The sequence below is a fragment of the Python bivittatus genome, unplaced genomic scaffold (assembly GCF_059951505.1).
Source record: "Python bivittatus isolate LINGU-HERP-01145 unplaced genomic scaffold, Pbiv_v1 ctg000480_np1212, whole genome shotgun sequence".
Lineage (NCBI taxonomy): Eukaryota > Metazoa > Chordata > Lepidosauria > Squamata > Pythonidae > Python > Python bivittatus.
In genome coordinates, this window is record NW_028277075.1 from 14,718,613 (window position 1) to 14,740,133 (window position 21,521).

At 36.0% G+C, this 21,521-nt stretch overlaps 1 protein-coding gene across 9 annotated transcripts in view; it reads right to left on the reverse strand.

The window, feature by feature from the left end:
* The window catches only part of NPAS3 (neuronal PAS domain protein 3), a 758,559-nt gene that overhangs the window by 54,910 nt on the left and 682,128 nt on the right, over positions 1–21,521 (reverse strand). For all 9 annotated transcript variants that reach the window (XM_088145380.1, XM_088145381.1, XM_088145379.1 and 6 more), the window contains one exon: positions 1,374–1,492. In XM_088145380.1, coding sequence (XP_088001506.1) covers positions 1,374–1,492 — 119 coding nt within the window. The remainder of the gene's footprint in view (positions 1–1,373; positions 1,493–21,521) is intronic.

The following is a 21,521-nucleotide window of genomic DNA, read 5'->3' on the forward strand; positions in this document are numbered from 1 at the left end:
TCTGTTAAAGTTTGGAAAGATTCTTGAGTCAGAAAAAAGATGAACAGAAAACAAGCTCTGTGATGATATTTGAAAAGGTTAAAAATTAAGATTGTTAAAAATCCAGAGAAGGACTACAGGGCTGCCTTAGTCGATCAAGGTTAAAACAGAAAATTATTATATCTGGTTCCTCTTGCTGGACTTGCTGACAAAGAATGAATGACAAGGCTTTCAGATTTTGTTTTTTTTTAGTTAAAAGATGAGTTATGGGATGAGAATAAATGTTATATTAAGAGATGGTGATAAGCTATTAAAATTGTTTTTACTTGCTGGGATGAAGGGGGCAGTTACTTCTTTTTTTCTTTTTCTTTTCTAAACTTTTTTCCTTTTTTGTATTTTTCTTTTTGTATTTCTACATTTATTGTAGTTTGTATTAGTTTTTATTCTTTCTATTTGTAATTCTTAATAAAATTATTTGGAAAAAAAAAGAAAATCCACCTTTGGATTTAAACAGGTATTAGATGGCCGTGTAAAGCATGAAAAGGAGCATTTATTTATTTATATATTCAACTGATTTATAGGGCTACTCAATTCAAACAATGTGAGTCTGGGTGGTGTGCAACAGAAACACTGTATTCTGAGTATACTGGCCAATCTCCTTTATCTCTCATAAAACAAGAGAAAGCAGGATAGAAGCAGAACAAACAGGAAATTAAGTGTAAGGACTGAAACTGAAATTTGGGGTTATTAATCACAAAGGAAGTTAAAGCAAGAAAAATAAAGAAAAACCATCTCCAGTGATCACATCATCAGTGACTAATGTTGAAAAAAATGAATGTTGATCAGTAATCATAATGAGAATTTCCAAATGCTCAAAGTCACCCTTGTTCATAGATTATTTAGGATCATATGTACATTAAGAAAAATTAAAATTCTTCTAGTGAGAACAATTTTTGATATAAAATGTTTTCTCCAATTTATTGGCAATGATAGAAAAATAGTTGTAAACTCCTAGTCATACAGCATTCCTTCCCATTAAATCCATGTAGTCCTATGCTTCCTAAGAAGTAGCTTCCTGTTGTGTTAAATGAGGCTTTTAATTATTTCGTTCTACATGAAAAAATTTTAAGGACTGTCCCAGATAGTCTGTGACACTAAAGAAAGCTGCTGATTTTTTTTTTTTTAACTTTGCTATGATACCTGATGGATATACTTTAAAAATGTCATTTATATCTTTCATTTTCTCAAATTGTGCACTCTTTGTAAAACGGCCCAGACTCAAATGTTATAAAGCTCTGGAGAGGAGAATCTGGGATATGCTACAATTTACAATATTTCTTTTCAAAGGATGGAGAAATTCTAATGATATTTAGGGAGATAAAACAAAAATTTACCTTATATCCTGAAGATTTTATGTGTACACCTCGCTTGGTCAATGTAGATTTCATCCGAATGAAAAAAGAACGCTCTAGATTGTTGTCAGTTGTAAGTAGGCTTGGGCTTGTAGATTCCACTAAAACAGAAATAACAAAATAATGTATTGATAATATAACCTTTAGACAGCTCTTCTGAATTTCATAGGTGTATCTATTGAGCTGACTTAGGGCCAAATGAAAGAAGTGAAGGGTCTTTCTGGGAATTGAGCAGCGTAGAAGCTATAGGCATAAATAATAAGCAAATGAAAAATCTCTCTTTCAACATGCTCATGATAGAAATAGGGAAAAGACAAACTGTTTTGGATGACAACGCACAGCCTTCTCTTAATACCCTGCAAGCAAAACTCTACAGCAGAAAAAATTTGAAAAAACAAACTGATATTAGAAAAAGAGCCTATTTATTTTTCTGAGACTATCCCACAAGTTTTGTCAATTCAACGTGGCCTTCCTCAATGCCCCCACGGAAACCACCAGTCCAAATGTTATGGACAATTTTCAAACAATAAATTGTTGTTTTCTAGCTTCAATTGGAAGTCTGCCTCTCCCCTTGCTCTTTCCGTCAAATAGGAGCTGGCTTTTATCTGAGAGTAGGGGAGAGATAATTGTAACATTCGTCCACCTGAACATGAGTAAAAAGGTCACGTACTTGAGTGCTTTTATTTTCCTATCAAATGCAAGCACACTTTTGTTGTGCAAGACATTTAATTGGAAAGCAAACCCCTAAGAATATATTGGCAAGAAAAGATTTCAGTTTAAGCAGTTTAAAGGACACTAGTCAAGCAGTTTTCATCAAATTTAAAGACTCTTGCTTTTATCAACCAAGGTTCCCCCCCCCCTTTATTTGAAAAGGGTTAGGCTGTTGATATTAACTTGCATATATTTGCTCTCCTATAGCCCTTTTTACTTTGGATTTCAACTCTGTTGTGATTAGCCCGCTGACAATAATGCTTTTTTTCTTCAGTGTGTCTCTCAAGACTGTTTTTTAAAGAGAGCATGAATTCCATGTCATTTTAAATGTACAGCTCTTTATCACTCGAGGGAAAAGCAGAGCCATGTTATATTTAGTACTTTCATTTCTTCTGATTAAATATGAATTACTATGAAATTTTTCTCATCATCTAACACGCCATAATACGCCAACAGCTTTTTAATACACTATATAAGCACAAACTTCTGCTCTAAGAGTTTAATTTGCCCCTCTAATCCAATCACATCAACCTTATTTCTCTTATCAGAGATTCCCATTTTGAATTAAATGAGCTCATTAGTTTTAATCAAAAGCAGAGAGATCAAAACTTAAATGTAAATGCTTTAGATCAGAACTGTCAGTCAGCCGTGCAGTTCTATTTTACTAAAACACAAGATCAGAGACCCTTAGAACCATTTTTTTTCTCATAAGGGATGCTGAGAGCTCGAAGATGCTATATCCCACTTTTTTTTCCTGCTTCCCAAGGACAGATTATACATTTAAGGTTAGACTTAATTTAGTGCATTTCTTCCTCTATCCTAGTGGAAATGGAAACGTATGCCAATCTATTGTTGGTCTTTTTCACATTTATTGGTGATGGTCCTTAGAGACCCAGCGAAGTGCTAAGCCTTCAGAAACCACACCACAAAGCTGGCCTTAGTGCTGGGTTTCATTCGGCAATATCATTTTTGCAGCGTCTAAAGAATGAAAGTTTCAAAGCAAGGGAATGTATAATCAAGGTGACTAGAACCCTGAAACCACAAAAAAGGTCCTGAGCAATAATAGCATGAAGGGATTCACTATTAATTATTACTGCTAGTATACAGCACTCAACAGTACAGTGGTTAAAGTGTACATTAAGAAACCACAGCATGTGTTCTTCCTGCTGAGTGAATAAATATTAAAATCGGCTTCACACATGCAGCAGCTATAGTTCAGCACATTATAACCTAACATAAGCAGCAAGCAAAATATGTTATAAAGTATTGTTAAAAATTATGAACTAAACACATGGAAGTAGTGTTAATTAAGAACATAAGAAGAGTTCTGTTTGATAAAAACAAAGGTCTCTTGACTCAGATACTTCCCAGAAGCATGGCATCAAAACAGCATTCCCCTAATTGTTTTTTATTACAGCAACTTGTTTTCAGCGGCACAACGCTTCTGAACGTGAAGTTCTGCTTTCATGGCCAACAGCCATTAATCAATCCATGCTCTATGCATTAAATAGATTTAGTCGGTGAAATATATTAAATGTTTCATTCAAACACACCCTCCTTTAAAAACCTACTCAAACTAAGTCTTCAGATTTCCCCCCCCCCCCATACTGTTACCTGCATTATAGTGGAAGTTCTAATTAAATGAAATAGTTCTAATAATAAAATCTTTATTCTTATTTATTTAATTATAAATAAATAAATAATTATATTATTTAAATTACTTAATTCCTTCACTGTCCATCTGATATTTTAACAGATACAGTAGATATATTTAAACCTAATCTTTAGAGTTCAGGCTTCTGAAGTATCTCTTTCTTTTTAATGGGGATAAGCAATAATTTTCAAGGGTTCTGCTGCATTTTTATTAGTACAATATGACTTAAATAATTAGACTTAACCTCATCAACTGCTGCTTTCCATTACATGTTTTCACAATCAACAGGACAATCCATGAACCACATGCAAAGGGGCAGGCGGAGAGGCAACAACATAGTTTAGCCATTCCTTTTCTATGACAGCCTGACTGAAGCCCATAAGCAATTTAATAATAAGAAAACATATGCGGTGATTTTTGGATTTGGGGCTAATCATAACTGTACAAGTAATGATATTACTTTGGAACAACAAGAGACCACAAACATCTTTCGGTCCTTTTAACATGTAAGAAGTCTTAAATGGCAAACAGTGTCTGGCGCTCTTCCCCCTCTCATGCCTCCATTGCAGTTAGCCATGTTATCTGTGGTACCTGAGTGCCATTACAGCAACTGCTTGAAATAAAATATTGTAAGCTATATTTGGACACTTGTGACTGATTCAGCAGCTTGGCCCGAGGCATGAAGAGAATGGGATTTCATTTTACCTTCTGAATCTGCAGGTATAATATCCCTCTTTATCCAAGGAATGGGGAATCTGCACCCTGATTTTATGAAGCCCACAAAGTTATCTGAATGTCTTCTTCCTTTATTGCTCAGTACTGTTCTTTCTGCATTCTTGCCTCGGCAGCATTATCTGACTCTCCCTTTTAACTATTTGCACTTCTTTTCTGCATCACTCTCTTGTGTATGAGACAGAGAGAATGAGACAAATTATCTTTTGGAGCATGGAGGAGGGAGGGAGGGAGGGAGGGAGGAAGGAAGGAAGGAAGGAAGGAAGGAGATGAGAAGAAATGTTACATGCTATAAGCAAGGAACTTGCAACAGGATGGCACTTCACCAATCAGAAATCCAATCTCCAATTAGAGTTGAGCAACTAAAGTCTGAAAATTCCTACTGGTTTCAAAAGCAACTTTGTCTAGGAAGATGATTCACCTAGAAAGAAAAAGGTTTTATCTGTGTGTATGCATGAGAAAGAGATGTCAGGAACAAAGAAAAAGGGATTGATTCCAGTGTCAGTTCTATACTTTCCCACTATGCAACTGCCCTCAGCCTACTTCTGAAGGAACGCCTGACAATTTGTGTCTATGAAAACTGAATATACTTTGTTTGCCCAACTTGAACCTAGTTTGCTTCTCCCTATGAACTCTCTAGTGTAGTCATAGTATCCATATTCTATATCAGCCTTCCCAGCCTGATTCCTTCAAGTCTTATTGGTGACAGTCTACAGAATTCTCAGCACTATGGATATGGATAATACAAATTATCATCCAACATATGTGAAGAGGATCAGGTTGGAGAAGAATGCTCCAGGTTATGGCACAGATGTGCTTTCAACTTGTCAAAACTGAAAATAATAGTAAAATGTTATTTTCTTCTTCCTTCTACACTGAGAATTGACCATGAAGGACCAACAGGTGTCCATAGGGTGCCAAATATGAGTCATGTCACAAATTTCACAACTTATGTACTTGATTCAGGCATCAGGACACAAATATGTAATTGTGTCATTTATGTCATGATGCCACCATGCACGTCTTATCATTTGGTGTGATCGGAGTTTCTGAGAATGCTGCTGAGTTTGCAGGAGTGAACGGATAAAAGGTAGAAAGTAGGAAAAGTGACATTATTCTAGAATGTATTCTAAGTGCTAATTTTATTCAAGTAATTTAATAATGTCTCACCATTATTTAAAAGGACTAATAATCTGTATAAAGTCAGGATGAAATATATGCACATGGAATTTTGCAGGATTCAGAATTTACCACCCATCATAGAAATAAATCATTTTGTAGGCTACTGCACACATGAGAAGCAATGCTGATCTCATAAATCAGACCATGAAAATCATACCTATTCCATAACAATAACCATGACAATAAATACAGGCTGAGAAGCACAGCAGTTCTGAACTAATCCTACAGTACTAGCTAGAAGCAGCAGTTTAGAAACAGTTATACCACAGACTGTGAAGGAACTCAATATTTATTTTAAATAAACAGATGCCTGAGCTTCAACATTGAAGTGAGGAATCAGCACATTAGAATTTGTCTGCGATCATTATGATAAGGCTCCCAGAACAGGCTGTTTATATACTAGATTTGTCAGATAAAATGGATTAATGTACCAGAAAAAATGTATTAATAATATATTCATATTCAGAAATTATTTCAATGGGGCTCATTCTTGGGTCAGTTGGGTGTATTGTATCTTATGGCAAGTTATTGGGAGGAGTCCTGTGAACTTCATAGGGCATCTTTTATTGTATACCTGAATTGGAATGTATTGAAATTAATATAAATATTCAACTGCTATGTTGTTAGAAGGCACTAAGAAGGCTAACAATGAAAAACCAACAAAAACAGTTAAAATCTGGTAAAGACTGAATTAAAACTGAACTGAGCTGGCTAAGAAGAAAGTTCTTGGCTTCTTTTTTAAAATCAGAGAGATTTCAATACACTCCATATATTAAGAGCAACACAGGAGAAGGTTCTCTCCCATGTGTCCAATAAAGGGATCTTAGAAAGTATTCTGCAAAACTTTCTGGAGGACACAGCTGCTTTATCAGTCTGAGCAGGACTATTTTGCTCTTGCCAATGTGGTTTGTAAAGTGTCCTTCCTAAAAGTTTTGTGCTGTCCTAAGACAAAGATAAATGTTGCCAGGTCCAATCAGTTTGCTTGTAGTTGACAACTGTGTATAATTGCTTGTTGCTGTCATCACCTGATAATCCACAGACAGCTGGGTGTCAAAGAGGACTTCCACACTGTAGAACTGTCTTTTGGGGAGCATAATGCATTTCTTAAACAGGTTGAACCCCAGTCTGAAAGTCCAGCTTCCCACTGATTAAAAGATCTCTGTCTTATCAGAATTTAGTTCCAGCTTAAATACCTTCATCTAGAGAAGTTTCTCAATCTCAGCAGCTTTTAAGAGGTAGGGACTTCAACTCCCAGAATTCCCCTTGGTGGGCTGAGGAATCCTGGGAGTTGAAGTCCATACATCTTAAACTTGCTGAGATTGAGAAACACTGATCTAGACCATTATTATATTTAGGCATTAGCTAAGGTAATCAAATGCTATCTTGGAATTTTATAGAAAATCATAAGGAAAATGCTGCACCTGTCTATAAAGCTGTACCAAACATAACTGGAATAAAATGGACAGTTCTACTGATACCCTCTTCTAAAATGAAAGAGGTGCATTTTTTTTGTATATTCAAGTTCGCTTTTTAAATTGAACTTTAATGAAGAAACAAGTTGGACTATGCTCATGAATTAACATCTGTGAAAATGATACAGACTGGAAGTAGACTATGACACTCTCTTTAAAATAATCCATGCATGATTTTTAAATGTATTTAAGAACGCATTAAAATCTTTAAATCTTAACCCTGTTCCTAAAACCTGATTGACAATATTAAGAATATTCAGATGATATGGAACAACCAGAGGGCATGACAAAATCATGTGTATCAACTCACCTTCAAAGGAATTGCACCTCCAATATAGAAAGGTAGAAATCCAGCCCCTTTTATATATATCCTCTGGAGGGGGAGGGAGTCAAAGACCCAAACAAGACTTTTTTAAAAAATAAATTAATCTCATCTTAAGATAATATTTAAGCCCTAGGAATGCTGACATGTTGGAACTGGATTCCAACAATTCACCCAATTTTTACCTAAATTTTCCAGGAAAAAATATACATGCCATTTTAAAATATATATTATTCAAAAACAAGCCAACTTCTCACGGAAACGAGTTAAATCTTAATTTATTTCCCAGTAATGTCCAAATACTTTACTGTTTTAGCTACTTTAATGCTGGAAATACAATAGAACTCCAACTATAATTAAAAGCGTTTCCCAGAACTTGAAAAGGTCCAAATAATAACTCTCTGGTTGTGCCCATAAGAGTACAACATTCAAACTCAACTTCATTCCAATAAAAAAACAAAATTAATACCTGTGCCCAATCGTACAACTGAAAATCTGGAAAATTTAAGATCCTGTGTTTGCATAGGAGTCATAATTTCAAAAGAGAATCCGACAACTTTGTAAAAATGTAATGATTGACTGATCAAATTTTCTAAAGTATTTAAGTGGAATTAACCCAGGCATTCTCTTAAAATATATATGAATTGTTAAGTTTTATTCATTTTCACATAATTTAACCTTCTTTACAGACTCGTGTATATTTTTATTGTTAACATCATTATAAATCTGTGTGATACAATCTGAAATATTCACATCTTCTAAGTCTCCCCAAATATTTAACAGAATACAAGTAATAAACAAATTCTTTATAGCTGAATGGCTGAGTCCACAGGGAGGAAGGCTGGAGGTCTTTGAGTCTTCATCCTGGCCCTACCTTCTGCTTTGGGGCAGAGGCTAAGTAGTTCACACTGCCATTACCAATCTTCCAGGGGACTCCTCACCTGGCATCTCGCACACTTTGCGCTACCTTTCTGATGATTAAAAAGCAAACATTTAAACAAAATGTCTGTAATGTCTCCTCCTGGCTTGATACCTTAGAAATGTGTGGAAATGTTTAAAGTATGATTCCAGACTGACTAAACAAAAATTCCTAATTTGTAGGGAGTTAAAGAGAACAAATATTGACTCAACCTAAGAGAAGGAAGGAAGGAAGGAAGGAAGGAAGGAAGGAAGGAAGGAAGGAAGGAAGGAAGGAAGGAAGGAAGGAAGGAAAGAAAGAAAGAAAGAAAGAAAGAAAGAAAGAAAGAAAGAAAGAAAGAAAGAAAGGACAATGCAATTTCCAGCTACAATGGTTATTTATTTTTTAAAAATGGCACGTTTTCTGAAGCAAAAGAGTCCTCTGCTTCCCTTTCTGAGTTTCCCTTTTTCCTGGAAATCCCAGAATTAAATCTGAGGCTATGGGATATCTTATTAAGCCTCAATTCACAGCTTCTTCCTCCATTCCCTTCTCCTGTTCTGCCTTTGTTCTTAAAAGGACTAGTTTTTTCTGTCTCTAGCTGGGGATGGGATGGGATAGCCCTTGTGACAAAAAGCCTGTTCCCCTCATGAAGATGTAGATTCTGTCTGAAATGAGAAATGAGATAATATGGCTTCTGTGTTATAGACGCCACAACTTATTGTTTACTTATTTCCATAGAAATCTTATTACCGATTGAAAAATATTAGATTTGCGCTCTTTCTCTCTCTCTCAAAATCCCCTCTCACCCCTATGGGTGTACGTGTCTTCCTCAATCTTGGGTCTTCAATCGGAGGCCTGGGAGTTTGAGGGTTCTGCGCAGTATCTTAGCTGTTCCCAGCACTGCACTCTTCTGGACAGAGAGCTCTGATGTTGTTCCTGGGATCTGTTGGAGCCATTCTCCCAGCTTAGGAGTCACAGCCCCGAGTGCTCCTACCACCACTGGGACCACTTTGGCCTTTACTTTACACACACACACATCTGTATCTATATCTATATCTATATCTATCCAGAAAGATTACCATATTACTGTCTATATTCCACCAAATTAGGGAAAGAGCTTTGATAATCATTAATAAGGACCAAAATATCATCTGCATGTAATAACAATTTGTATTCAATTCCAACCACCCAAAGGTTCCAAAACAAAATTAAGTATAAGAATTAATTCATGATAGGTTCCATGATACATCTTAATTGGTGGGGAAATAATCCCCTTCATAAAAACTTGAGCAGAAGAACTAAAATAATAGATTTTAATCCAAGGAATATAAATGGAAGGAAATCCATCTCTTTCATGACAAGTTCCAATAATACAATCTGTATAACATTGAAAGCTTTTTCCACATCTAACAAAGCCACCAGAATAGTTTCAGGTTTCTCACATTCATTTGTTAAAATGTCCACTAATTATCTAATATCCACTAATCATATGATCAAAAGCTTGATGTCCTTCTACAAAGCCAGATTGTGTAGCATGTATGATTGATGGTAGCATATTTTACAATCTGTGTGCTAAAGTTGCAGTCCAGATTTTTTCATCTATTTTTAACAAGGATATTGGGTGATAGATAATTTGCACAATTTGAAGGGTCCTTCCTAGTTTCAGAATAATCATTATATAGGCCTCCTCAAAAATACTATTTCAAATAACATTAAACAGTTGTAAAAATAATACATGATACTGTACATGGAAATAAAAAATAACTAGCTCAACTGAGACTTATTGGAGTAGATGCTTTTGTGGCAGAAATAAAAAATAAAGCTCATAATGAAAAGAAAATAGCACTGGATTCCTCTTTTAACATTGTGCTTTCTATGATTCAGTTTGGGTTTTGTTACTCTCAGCGATAAAACACTGGGCTTACCATCTCTCTAGGTATGTTGCGACTCCTGGAATTCCTGATCCTGCATCCTGAAGTGAACTTTAATCCTCAACATGTGGAAGCCAAGGTTGGTTGGGGAAGACTGAGCTATGTTTTCCTTTTTCCCCATCAGGACAGTCTTAATACAGAGGTGCACAATATTTTTGCAGCTGAGTGGTATGCCAGAGACAACATTTCCCAAAACGGTTGGGGTGAGGAAAAAGGGAGAAGCAGGTCCAGGACACAAAAAAATTAATTTAAAAGTAATGAGAATGAAATGAGTGAAATATAGTCAATATGCACTCATTTAATCTCCTCTTTTGTCATGCTAAAAATTACAGTTTGGCAAGACTTAAGACTTTGGTAGACTGCATTCAGCTCTGGGGGCACAGGCTGGACATTCTGGTCTTATAATATTCTATTTGTTACCTCACTGTATTAACATTTTCACTGAACTTCATGTGAATTTAGTTCCTCTAGAAGGAATCTCAGGCTTAGGTTCTGAATAAATGCTTGGAATAAAGTATGATTTATTTTTCTTAGATTTGAATATGATTGAAATTGTAACTGCTTCATGTTGTAGTACACCATTTTGAAGATATACCAAAGTGCTAATGTGCCAGTATACTTTGTTCTAGAGAAACAATGTAGTGCCCTTTCCACTATGGGAGTTTTTCAGCCTTTTTTCAGTGTCTTGTGAATCTTTAATATTCTAAATCAGTGTTTCTCAACCTCAGCAACTTTAAGATGTGTGAACTTCAACTCCCAGAATTCTGGGAGTTGAAGTTCACACATCTTAAAGTTGCTGAGGTTGGGAAACACTGCTCTAAATTACAGTAGAGCCAGGGAAATAACTGTAAGTCATTCTTCCCCCACTAAAAATACATACCCACAAAATCCTAACACAGCTGCCTTCTGTTGCTACTCTCCTTTGATTTAGTGAATGAGTTACCATTTCTATCTGTCATATGCCAAGCAGGCGTTTGTTTCTTGATGTGGTCCTCCCCTGAGAAAAGGAAGGACATTTAAATGGTCTTGCCCTGCTCAATTTCAGAGCCAGACTACTACTTGGAAGAAAACACTCTAAGGAAATATGCACAATGTCAAAGTCAAGCAGTTACCAGTGGGTGTTTCTGCCCACTGTACTGAGTTCAGTGCAGAAAATGAGGCCTCATAAAGGTACCCTTCAGATGTACAAGACATCCAAAATAAAGAAATTATGCAGGCAGCTAGGGGTCTAGAAAGAAAAGGTAATATGAATTCCACAACAATGAAAAGTCAACATGTTCAGCAGCTCTAAATGCAGCCACTTGAGACATGTAGATCAAGTGAGAAATGCACACTCTACTACTCGATGATGCTGGGTTCAACTTTCTCTGCCTCCATATTGGACCAAATATGTCAACATTTTTATCTCAACCATAAAATGGTTATGAGCCAATTCCTCTTATAAATCTGCCCTTAAGAGTGAGATCCTTTTTTTATAACAACATGATGTCAAACAAAGGGCACTAGGACTTAGTCTTTGTACTACAGCACAAAATAACAATACATAAACACCTTTGTGAAGGCAGCTTGAAACCCCATGTTTTCTATTAAGAAGTCATGTTCAATCTTCACTGTTGATAGAACAGAATAGCTAACAGAGAGAACATGGTATATCAGAAAGGTCAATAGTTATTATGAGCTACAAATATATTTTTTTCCATCCTTCAGGCTGTTTAGCGCATATCACAGCATGAGCAGCTGTCTTCTTTAATGCTTTTAAAATTAGAATCACAAAGAAGAAGAGGAAAAAATACAGTTGCAGTGATTGCTCTTTGCTTTTGTTAAGTTTACTTTAATACACTATTTTATATACATGAATTGTCTGCGTAGCCCAACCAAGGGGAGTGACTGGCATTTTGTATGCAAGCTGGATTCTTTATTTATGTCTGTTGTTAAAAATACCTTATCATAAATTGTGTTAACACAATGCATGATTTTTTAAAGAGTTCTACTACATTTTATTTATGCAACTAACTTGATAAATATATATGTGTATGTTACCTATAGCTTATATCGTATGTTCAGAGTGGATGCCAATGAGCTACATATATTTAACAAAAATTAATAAATTGTAATTTCTGTGATAGGAATGTCTACTATGTAAACAGAAAAAAAAATACAGGACTATATTGTATCTGTGGCATATTGTAATAATGCTATCATAGTGACTACTCCAATTAAAGATGTGAGTTTACACATCTCCCCATCTCCTGTCTTTCAAGGATGAAAAATGGTTTAAACTATTACAGCCCAAGCTAAAATTTTCAATCTTGAAAAGTCTTTTGGAATGTCAGTTGGGTACCAAAATAGCTCAGCAATTCTGAAATATGATAAGAAAGCAGAGGAAATAATTTATATTGATACTGATATATCTACACACAGAGACATACTGAATAAATATACTGAACACACACACACACACACACACACACATACACAAACAGGGAAACTAGTTAGAAGTTTAAGATCCAATCATAGGTATATCTATCTAGGTTCAATTCAATGGGACTTCAAATGAATGTGTATTTAAATACTGCAGTCTCACTATCAAACACTAAATCCCAAGATTGTTAGGATTTATAAATATAATTCTATTTCTGCTGGTCCTTCAAGTTTTCATTGACATGCTGCATACTGAAATTGTTTTAATATAATGTAAATCTTCATGTTTTATTGGTACAATCTTTTGTATTATTTAAAGAAACAAGATAGAAATGTTCTAAGCATGATCCAAATATGTATTTCTTTTGCTTGAGCTAAGCCCATCTATTTATTTTGGGGCTAAAAGCTGACTTAAATATGAAACAAAAATATCAGGCACTAATCTCTTATATCTGTCAGTCTGGATTAGAATATTCACTGTCTCTGACCCTGAAATATATGTATGTATGTATATATTGCTCTATTAATGACCCTGCCCTGGTCTGCACCATGTATAAGGGATGGTTCACCTTAATTCCTGAAAAGAAATTATATATATTTAGAACATTTAATGAGCTGAGAAATGCTATATTATGAAATAGGTTAGGACCAAAAAATGAATTAGGAAGACATGGAAAATGCCCATTTGTGCAAAGCAACTTTTCTCCATTGTTTCCATCAGCACAATTCATCATTGTATATTCTAAGTGTGAGATTGCATAGGCCTGTGAGATATTTTCCATAATTGGAATATTGGACTTCTGGCTGGGAATTTATCTCCAGACTATGGTGTGATTAGGTATAGAATTTCTCCTAGACTGTATTATCACAGATTTCCATATAGGAGAATGAAAGATCACTGCAGTGGCTCAGTAGTAGTATACTCACTTTGCACACAGAAAGTACCACATTCAATTGCCAATATTTCCAGGTACACAAGAATGTGGCTGAACTATAATCCCCAACAGCTACAACCAACATGAAAACAGAGAGGGGAAGTTATTTTTTAGCAGTATCTACTGTACATGGTGACTCAGTACTGATATGGTCAGTTTTGAGGCAGTTGGAACACTGACCAACTCATTATAAGGCAGTATCGTATGTATGTATACTGGGAAAATGGTAATGGAATTAGGAATAGGATGTAGTACCATGGAAGGGAAATTGATAAAATTACACTGCTAAAATATTCAGGTAGGATTTAAACAGGAGGGGGGATGTTTGATTTTTACTCTTAAAACAATGATGAAAAAAATCAGATAAAGATATACTTTGCTGTCTGTAAATACAAGCAAATTTGCCAAACCTGGAAAATAAGGTTGGACACTCTACTTTTCAAGTTTTTCACAGAAGTTTATTCTGTCCAATTTCCACACTAATTTTTTAAATTATCACCACACATACATATTTTATAGTATACATCTTTTTATACATTTTATTGTAAACTATATCTTTCATACACATGTTTATGCATTTACCAATACAGTTTGTGTAACTTAGACTGAAAACTACCTGAAAGTCTGGAGACCTGCAGTGAAAGAAGGATATTTCTGTCCCAGTCTCCACATTGTTTTAAGAGAAGGAAAGGTTACTTAGCTTCTAACTATGAATTCAATGAATTTTCTTACATAAGGAGTACAGAGGATAAGGTAGTGATTTTATAGCTTCTAGGATGATGTACAATAAAAATATATTTTAAAGTTATATACATCCAATTAAAAAGAATATAGTAATACAAGAAATGGGCAAGCTGAAACTCTCAGAACAATGTAGGAGAAACCTTGCTGGGTCAGACAGCAGTCTTACCAAGTCCAGCATTTTGCATCACGCAGTGGCCAACCCATTTGGGAAGCTCGTAATCTGAACGTGGGTCTACTTCCACTTTGCTTCTCTGCATATTTAACTTGAATGGATGATCCAGGTTCTAATACTATAAAAGTGGGGAAAAATATGCTTTCCTCTATTTATTTTTCCTGCCATGCATACTTTAATATTCCTCTATGAAGTCTCGCTTCATCCACCTTTTTATCTAAGCAGTACTTTCACCTATTGAAACTGCTTTAGCCCACAAAAGCCATACAACCACCCGGTCTAATTTCAAAAGCTTCTGCAAGCTAGTAAAATACTCCCCGTCCCCGTAGCCTTTTGTATATAAAGGATAAGAAAAAGTAGGAAAGAAAGAAAGGAAGGAAGGAAGGAAGGAAGGAAGGAAGGAAGGAAGGAAGGAAGGAAGGAAGGAAGGAAGGAAGGAAGGAAGGAAGGAAACAGGACCCACTCACTTTGGGTTGTGCCCTGCCCACCTCCTGTTTCAGTCCCGTTCACCACTGGCAAGTGATATGTGCTTCCCCCACAGAGTAGATTATTCCTGTGGGAATATGGTCCTTGTCAGAAAACGTTTGTAGGTATTATGCTTCCTATAAGCTCCATTATATCAAGTTCATTTGGGCCTCCCTTTCCTATAACCTTTTGATATATGCAGATTTAATTAATTATATTTATTGGTTAAAAGATACCAATAAAACATTCTAACAGGAGATAAAATGAAATCTAACCTTTCAAGATCTGGTTGCTCCAAGACATTTTGCTACCAAAGTAGAGCAATCAATTCCTCCCCAACATCCAAGCCAGGCCAAGAAGTGTACCCAGAACAAGCTAGACCAAGGATTTGCTGTACAATCAGTGTATTGAAAAGGGGCTTAAAATTAAAAGAAGTAAACCAATAATAAGGAAGCAAGTATTGTGGCATCCACTGAGCTTTGCTTCTTCCATTTAGCTTTATTCTTCCAATGCCAGAAAGCAGCAGTATCCCAATGCCTATTCACTGCTGAAGCCTACTTATTAAAGAAGTCTTCATGCAGATTATAACGGGGCATAAAATGAAAATTAAACAGAAAGGTGGAATGTGTTGAACAGCCTAACTGGTTAAAAAATAACTGTACTGAAATTCGTAAGACCCAGTACCCTGCTGTTATATTTCTGCAAGCAATATTATAAGTACTTACTTCATCTATTTCTTGGAAAATCTATTTGTACCATTTGGTAATTTGGTAGACTTATTCATATCATTTAGTAAAAAAAGTGGGGGGAAGAGCCTTGCCAAATGGAGCAAGATTGTTTTGTAGAGTGGGGATTTTCTCAAGAGGTTTGACAATCACCAGCATTAATTTTCTTCATGGAAGGCCTTTCAAATTTAGCTTATCGTGCAAGTATTTGGGCTAAATTTATCACAATTTTTGAATGACATCTTTGATTTTTTTCTTTATGTACACAACTTTTGTTATGGGTCTGTGTGTGTCCAAGTATAACAGAATTGGAGAATCCCTTCGTCTGGATGTTTCTTGTTGACAGCACACTTTAAGATAACATTAGGAAGGAAATGTGCTAGATGATCAATTATTATCTATTTCTCTCTCTTTTTAGAATAGTGATATTTCCGCATATACATACATAGATATGGCCTAATTAAGAAGAAAAGTATTTAAATATACTACATTTTGTAAAACTGCTACAACACTGTGTTCCTTTTCTCTCTCTCTCATATTTATCATTTTCTCGACAGTACATTTTCACTACATAGCAGCTTGCTCTGTTTTTTTTCCCTTCCTCCAAGCCTGGAGTTCACCCCATGGATTAACAAATGATTGAGGATTCTCTCTAAAAAGACTCTTTAAAAACCTGTCAGAATCAGCCTGAGACACAGATTTATTATGAACTATTTAAAGGGCTTAATATATGTATCCCTAAAGAGCCCTTGGAGCAAACTAAAAAGGAAGAGTGGAGTTCTCAAAGAATGGGGAAAATTCTCCAATGCCCCACTTTCTTCACACCACGATTACTGTTTACTCAAAGGATAAAACGCCTAACCTGTCATATGCAACCTTCAGAAGCCATATTGCCAGTGAAGTACAATAGAAAAAGAACCCAAACAATGGCACTCAACAGTAATACCTTGAAGGCAGCTGTAATTTATTTCTAACCTCTTCACTAATACACTGATGTGGTTGTCTTCTGGAAAAAAAAGGTCTTCTGTCCCATGTAGCAGTCCCAGCTACCTGACTGTTTTCTGCCATGCCGGCTATGACTATTACCTTAATTATATATTATTGAATTAAAAGAATCTTCCTAATAATTAGATCACCTTCCAAATGTGTGCCATTCTCCCATCTGTGCTTGGAAGAAAAGCACTGCATAGGACTTGGCATTTTAAAGCATATTAGAATCGAGTTTTATACTGCAATGACATCTTACCTGCAAGATTGATTTCATGAGGATGCTAAGATATAATTAGTAGTATCAGCTTTATACTATTGAAGAAAATTTGGGAAGAAAAACTCTTGCTCTATATAAAGTTATGTTTCAGATTGGTCCAGTAAATGATGAAAATGATATTTGGCCTAAGAGGAGTATCAGTCACATTCACTTTGGAACAGGTATTTTTCTGTAAACTCCCTTCAATTAACCAAGTGTGAATTTCTTAACTCAGTATGTGCACGTGGCATATCAAGCTGAGTTTGGTCACTCAGTATTCCAGTTACTCTTGTGGTGCTTGGCCAGCCAATGACACGGGGTTTTACTGAATGCTTGGGTAAAACAAGAAGAGGAAGAGGAAGAGGAGGCGGAGGCGGAGACAAAGAAAATCACATGGTGGCTCAATCAAGTTGGAGCCATCATGCATAGGGTGAGAAAAGGCTATTTTTTCCCCTTCCGCTGCAGACCAGCAGATGCTAAAAATGATAAATAAATGGAAACTGGTAGAGGAGGTGCTATAGGACCAGTAACAATTTTCAGGTGACTCATTAACAATCTATCATTATGAAGTTAATAATGATAAGTCTGGGTTTGGAGAACGTGCATGCTTGGAGTTAAGATAAATTAATTAAAAAAAAAAACCATGGGAAGAGATTGTAATAAGGTACCTTTACTTAACCACCATTTAATCTATGGTCCGGGTTCAGATGACAACCCAAGCCAAACCATAACACTGCTAGAGCCATGAAATAACATATTCAGAAATAGAATGCCTTCTGGCCATGGGTGCCTGTGGCACAAACTCTGCCCCTTGCAATTTTAAAAGGGCAGAGCTTGACTCATGATGTCACAACACACATTTCTGGATTTGGGCATCACTATGGTTGGGAATGGATACCTATGTTTCAGCAGTATTTACTGAATAGTGGCAAGTGTCATGGCAGTTCCAGTTAATCCAGACACTTCCACTACCCTATGACAAGAAGGATAATGGCTATATAAAAGCTCACTAATGTTCGTCATTGCCATAGTTACATAAAGCCGATGTGGTACAAATACCTGGTAAAGACCTTTGTTTCAGGAAGACCTTAACATATAAATCTTTTTGTGGTTTTCACACTCTTTGTTTAAATACTTTACATTTTGACTGCTGTTGCTCTTTTTAGCTGTTAGTTTGTTGTGTTTTATGGTTGTGTTCTAAAGTAATGTTTTAATTGTTATTGTTGTGAATCTCATATAATTAGGTAGAGGATAGGAAAGCCATAAATAAATAACATAGATATCATGGTTTTGTTTTCTAAATAGAAAAAAAGAAAAAAAATAAGATTTACTTACAATTTTGCCATGAATAAATTATACATAATACAATATCGTAAAACTGATTAGTACTGCAAACCTAGCCTGATTTGTTGGATGAGATTTTTACCAGCAACACCTACCAATCTGAACATTTCTTTGGGTTGCTAATACATCTTCTGTAATGAGAATAGAGAAAGGTGGAATGTAGACAATCATATTCTGAACATTTGTACTGCCATAGAGATTGGAAATTTAAGGTTTTCTATAACTCTTGAAAATTTTATTCAGCCCCAAAATTTCAGGAGCTTTTCAATCATTTCTCAGTTTTTTTTTTTTACCCAGGTTTCTTGTCTTCATGATTGTGGAGACATATGTTATACTCAGGACAATGATGTTCATTTAGTGTATAGCTATCTGATGCAAATTTTAAAATCTCTTCAGTTTTTAAAAGTCAAGATGTAGGGATAGAAAAACAGTCATTAGCTGACTGTTCAATATCTTGTTTAAGCAGTAGAGAAATATAGGGAGCACATTTAATCAAATCAGGCATTTACATAATTATGACTTCCCTCCATTAGAATTTTTGCATTCTGTTAGCAAATTTGGCTTTTGCTAACATGATGCAAAAGTTGTTAATGAGTCTCATTGTATTAGCAACTTTCTATCACATTAACAAAATTAAATTTGCTAATAGAATATGACAGTCACTAACATAAGATTAGTGCAAAGAGACCAAAATCTCAGTAGGCCATCAAAAGGTAATGATCAACATGTAAACAATGCCTTGTTTGTTTTTCCCTCTTTGTTAACTATAATGTGAATGTGTGTGCAATGTCACTCCCATTCGCATCTATAAAAGGCTCCCTAGGAGGGTCTTGTTTTACACAACACTACTGCAAGCACAACACAATGATTAATTTTGGGTAGAAAATTATGAACCATCAACTTTCCTCATTAGAAGAGAAGTAACTCATTCAACAAGATGAATTGATAAAAGCATCAAGCAAAATATGTGTTCTTAAAGTCAGATATTTACTGTGAAAATAAGGTAGTGTGTTCTTAGGTAATTATTTTAAAAGTATAATTACTAAGCAACTTCATAAGCAAGACATCAAGACAGTTAAAAAGTTTATAATCAGGAGAAAAACCTCAGAAAATCTGAGGTTTTTAGTTTTCCCCAGAGTTACAACAATGTTGATTTCTTCAATTCTCTGCCACTCTAATAACTTGGAAACCTGAGAGACATAGTACTCTAAAGCAAAACTAAATCATAGTTCTAGTTCAAAGATTTTGAGTTAATTTGCCATCAGTAGAATATTGGTTACCAACTAAAAAGAATATCTAATATAATTTTTAATGGAAACATAATTGAGACAGGGATATTGAATTCAAATATTATCTCTAAACCTACCTTGGACAACCCCTCCCCCAAATATGGTGACATTTATCCATGGTTAAGGTATCAGGCTAGAAACCAGGAGACTGTGAGTTCTAGTTCCATCTTAGGTGGAAAGCCAGTTGGGTGACCTTAGCCCAGTAACTCTCTCTCCATCCTTGGAAGAAGACAATGACAAACCACTTCCAAAAACTGGAAGTCAGGAGTCAAAACTGACTTGAAAGAACAAACCACAACCACGACCAAAGATCTTACAGATATGAGTGCCTCCTAGTGAATCACCTCCTATGGATCTGGAATGTCTACATGTATGAAAAAAATAGCCCCTCTATGCTACATTGTTCTAATAATAATGCTGTTAATATTCCTTTTATTTTCCTTCCAGAGGACATACTTCTTCATGCTAGGTAATCCTCGCTTAGTGACTGCAATTGGGACCAGCAACTCGGTGATTAAGCAAAGCGGTGGCTAAGTGAAAAATCACATGACCATGACTGTGCTTACGAGTCTACTTCAGCTTTCCTCATCAGAAGCATATGACCCCAAACAGCCGGGCGAGCCCAAATGGTGGGGAAGGTTTCTGGAATTTGACTCACAAGGAAGCCAAGTAAAAAGGCAAATCTTATAACCCTTTTTCCTTACTCCCCTGCCCTTTGGAATGCTTATCTGGCGCTGGGATAATTAGCAAGAAGAAAATTAATGTTTATATTTACATTCATTGGAGAGGAATGGATTACAAGGGAATAAGCAGGCACACAATGGGGAATACGTATCAAAAGGAAAGTGCTAGTGCTGGCTGTTTGCACAGTGCACTCACAGCTCCCAGTGTTGCTAAGGAGGCAAACAAAAGCGAAAGGTGTGAAACTGATTAAAGCCTTGTCAGTTACAGGCAGCAGCTGCTAGCAGGCTAATTAAGGCCACAGAGCTGAGCGTCTGATCTTGCAGTTAGCACTTTTTAGGGACCCTCTGCAGTGTGGAGAACAGCAGCTCAGGAAGAGATGGCTTGTTTAGGCAATCTCTCCACGGGGGAGAAAACCAGGCACAAGATGTGTATCAACTGACTGTAATGGTGAACACATGACAGAGAGAGAGAGAGAGGGAGGGAGGGAGGGAGGGAGAGATGCTGCAAGTATTGTAAATGTAGGCATTGGTCGCAAGGTAACTTTTTCATCACTGTTGTAACTGTGAATGGTCGCTGTGCAAGGCAGTCGCTAAATGAGGACTACCTGTATAGCTTTTCATTTGTGAGCCAATGCATTTTACCCAGTATATAAGATATATTTGACCAAATAACTCTTCTCTGCTTTGAAGGATAATGAAATCTATAGCTGACAAACGAAATGCCTCACGTCAGTTCAGTTTGTAACTATCTGAATGATTATGTTCATGGCCATTTGGCTCTGCTTGCATTTGATGAAGCAGCTTTTGCTCCCACAAATGTCAGCCTTTCTCAACCCGGCACCAGTCCAAACAGATTTGGACTACAACTTCCACTAATACCAGGTGGCAGGTGCCTAGAAATTCTGGGAACTGCAGTCCCAACACCTCTGAAGGGCGATAGGATGACTTAAGCTATAGCACATCTCTTAATCTTTCAAGGAATCAGGAGATTTTGTTGCTTTTCAGATAATAGACCTATTAGTGGTAGATTTGGGAAGTTCTTATGTACATAAGCCCCAACCAATAATTAGCCCCATAAATATTCTCATAAAGCAAAACAGAACCCCCCCCCCAAAAAAACAAACAGAAGAGCAATCAGCAACACCCTTTATTATAACAGAACTGGCTACTCTGCTCTTGACCTATTAAAACTTTGTTTGCTATT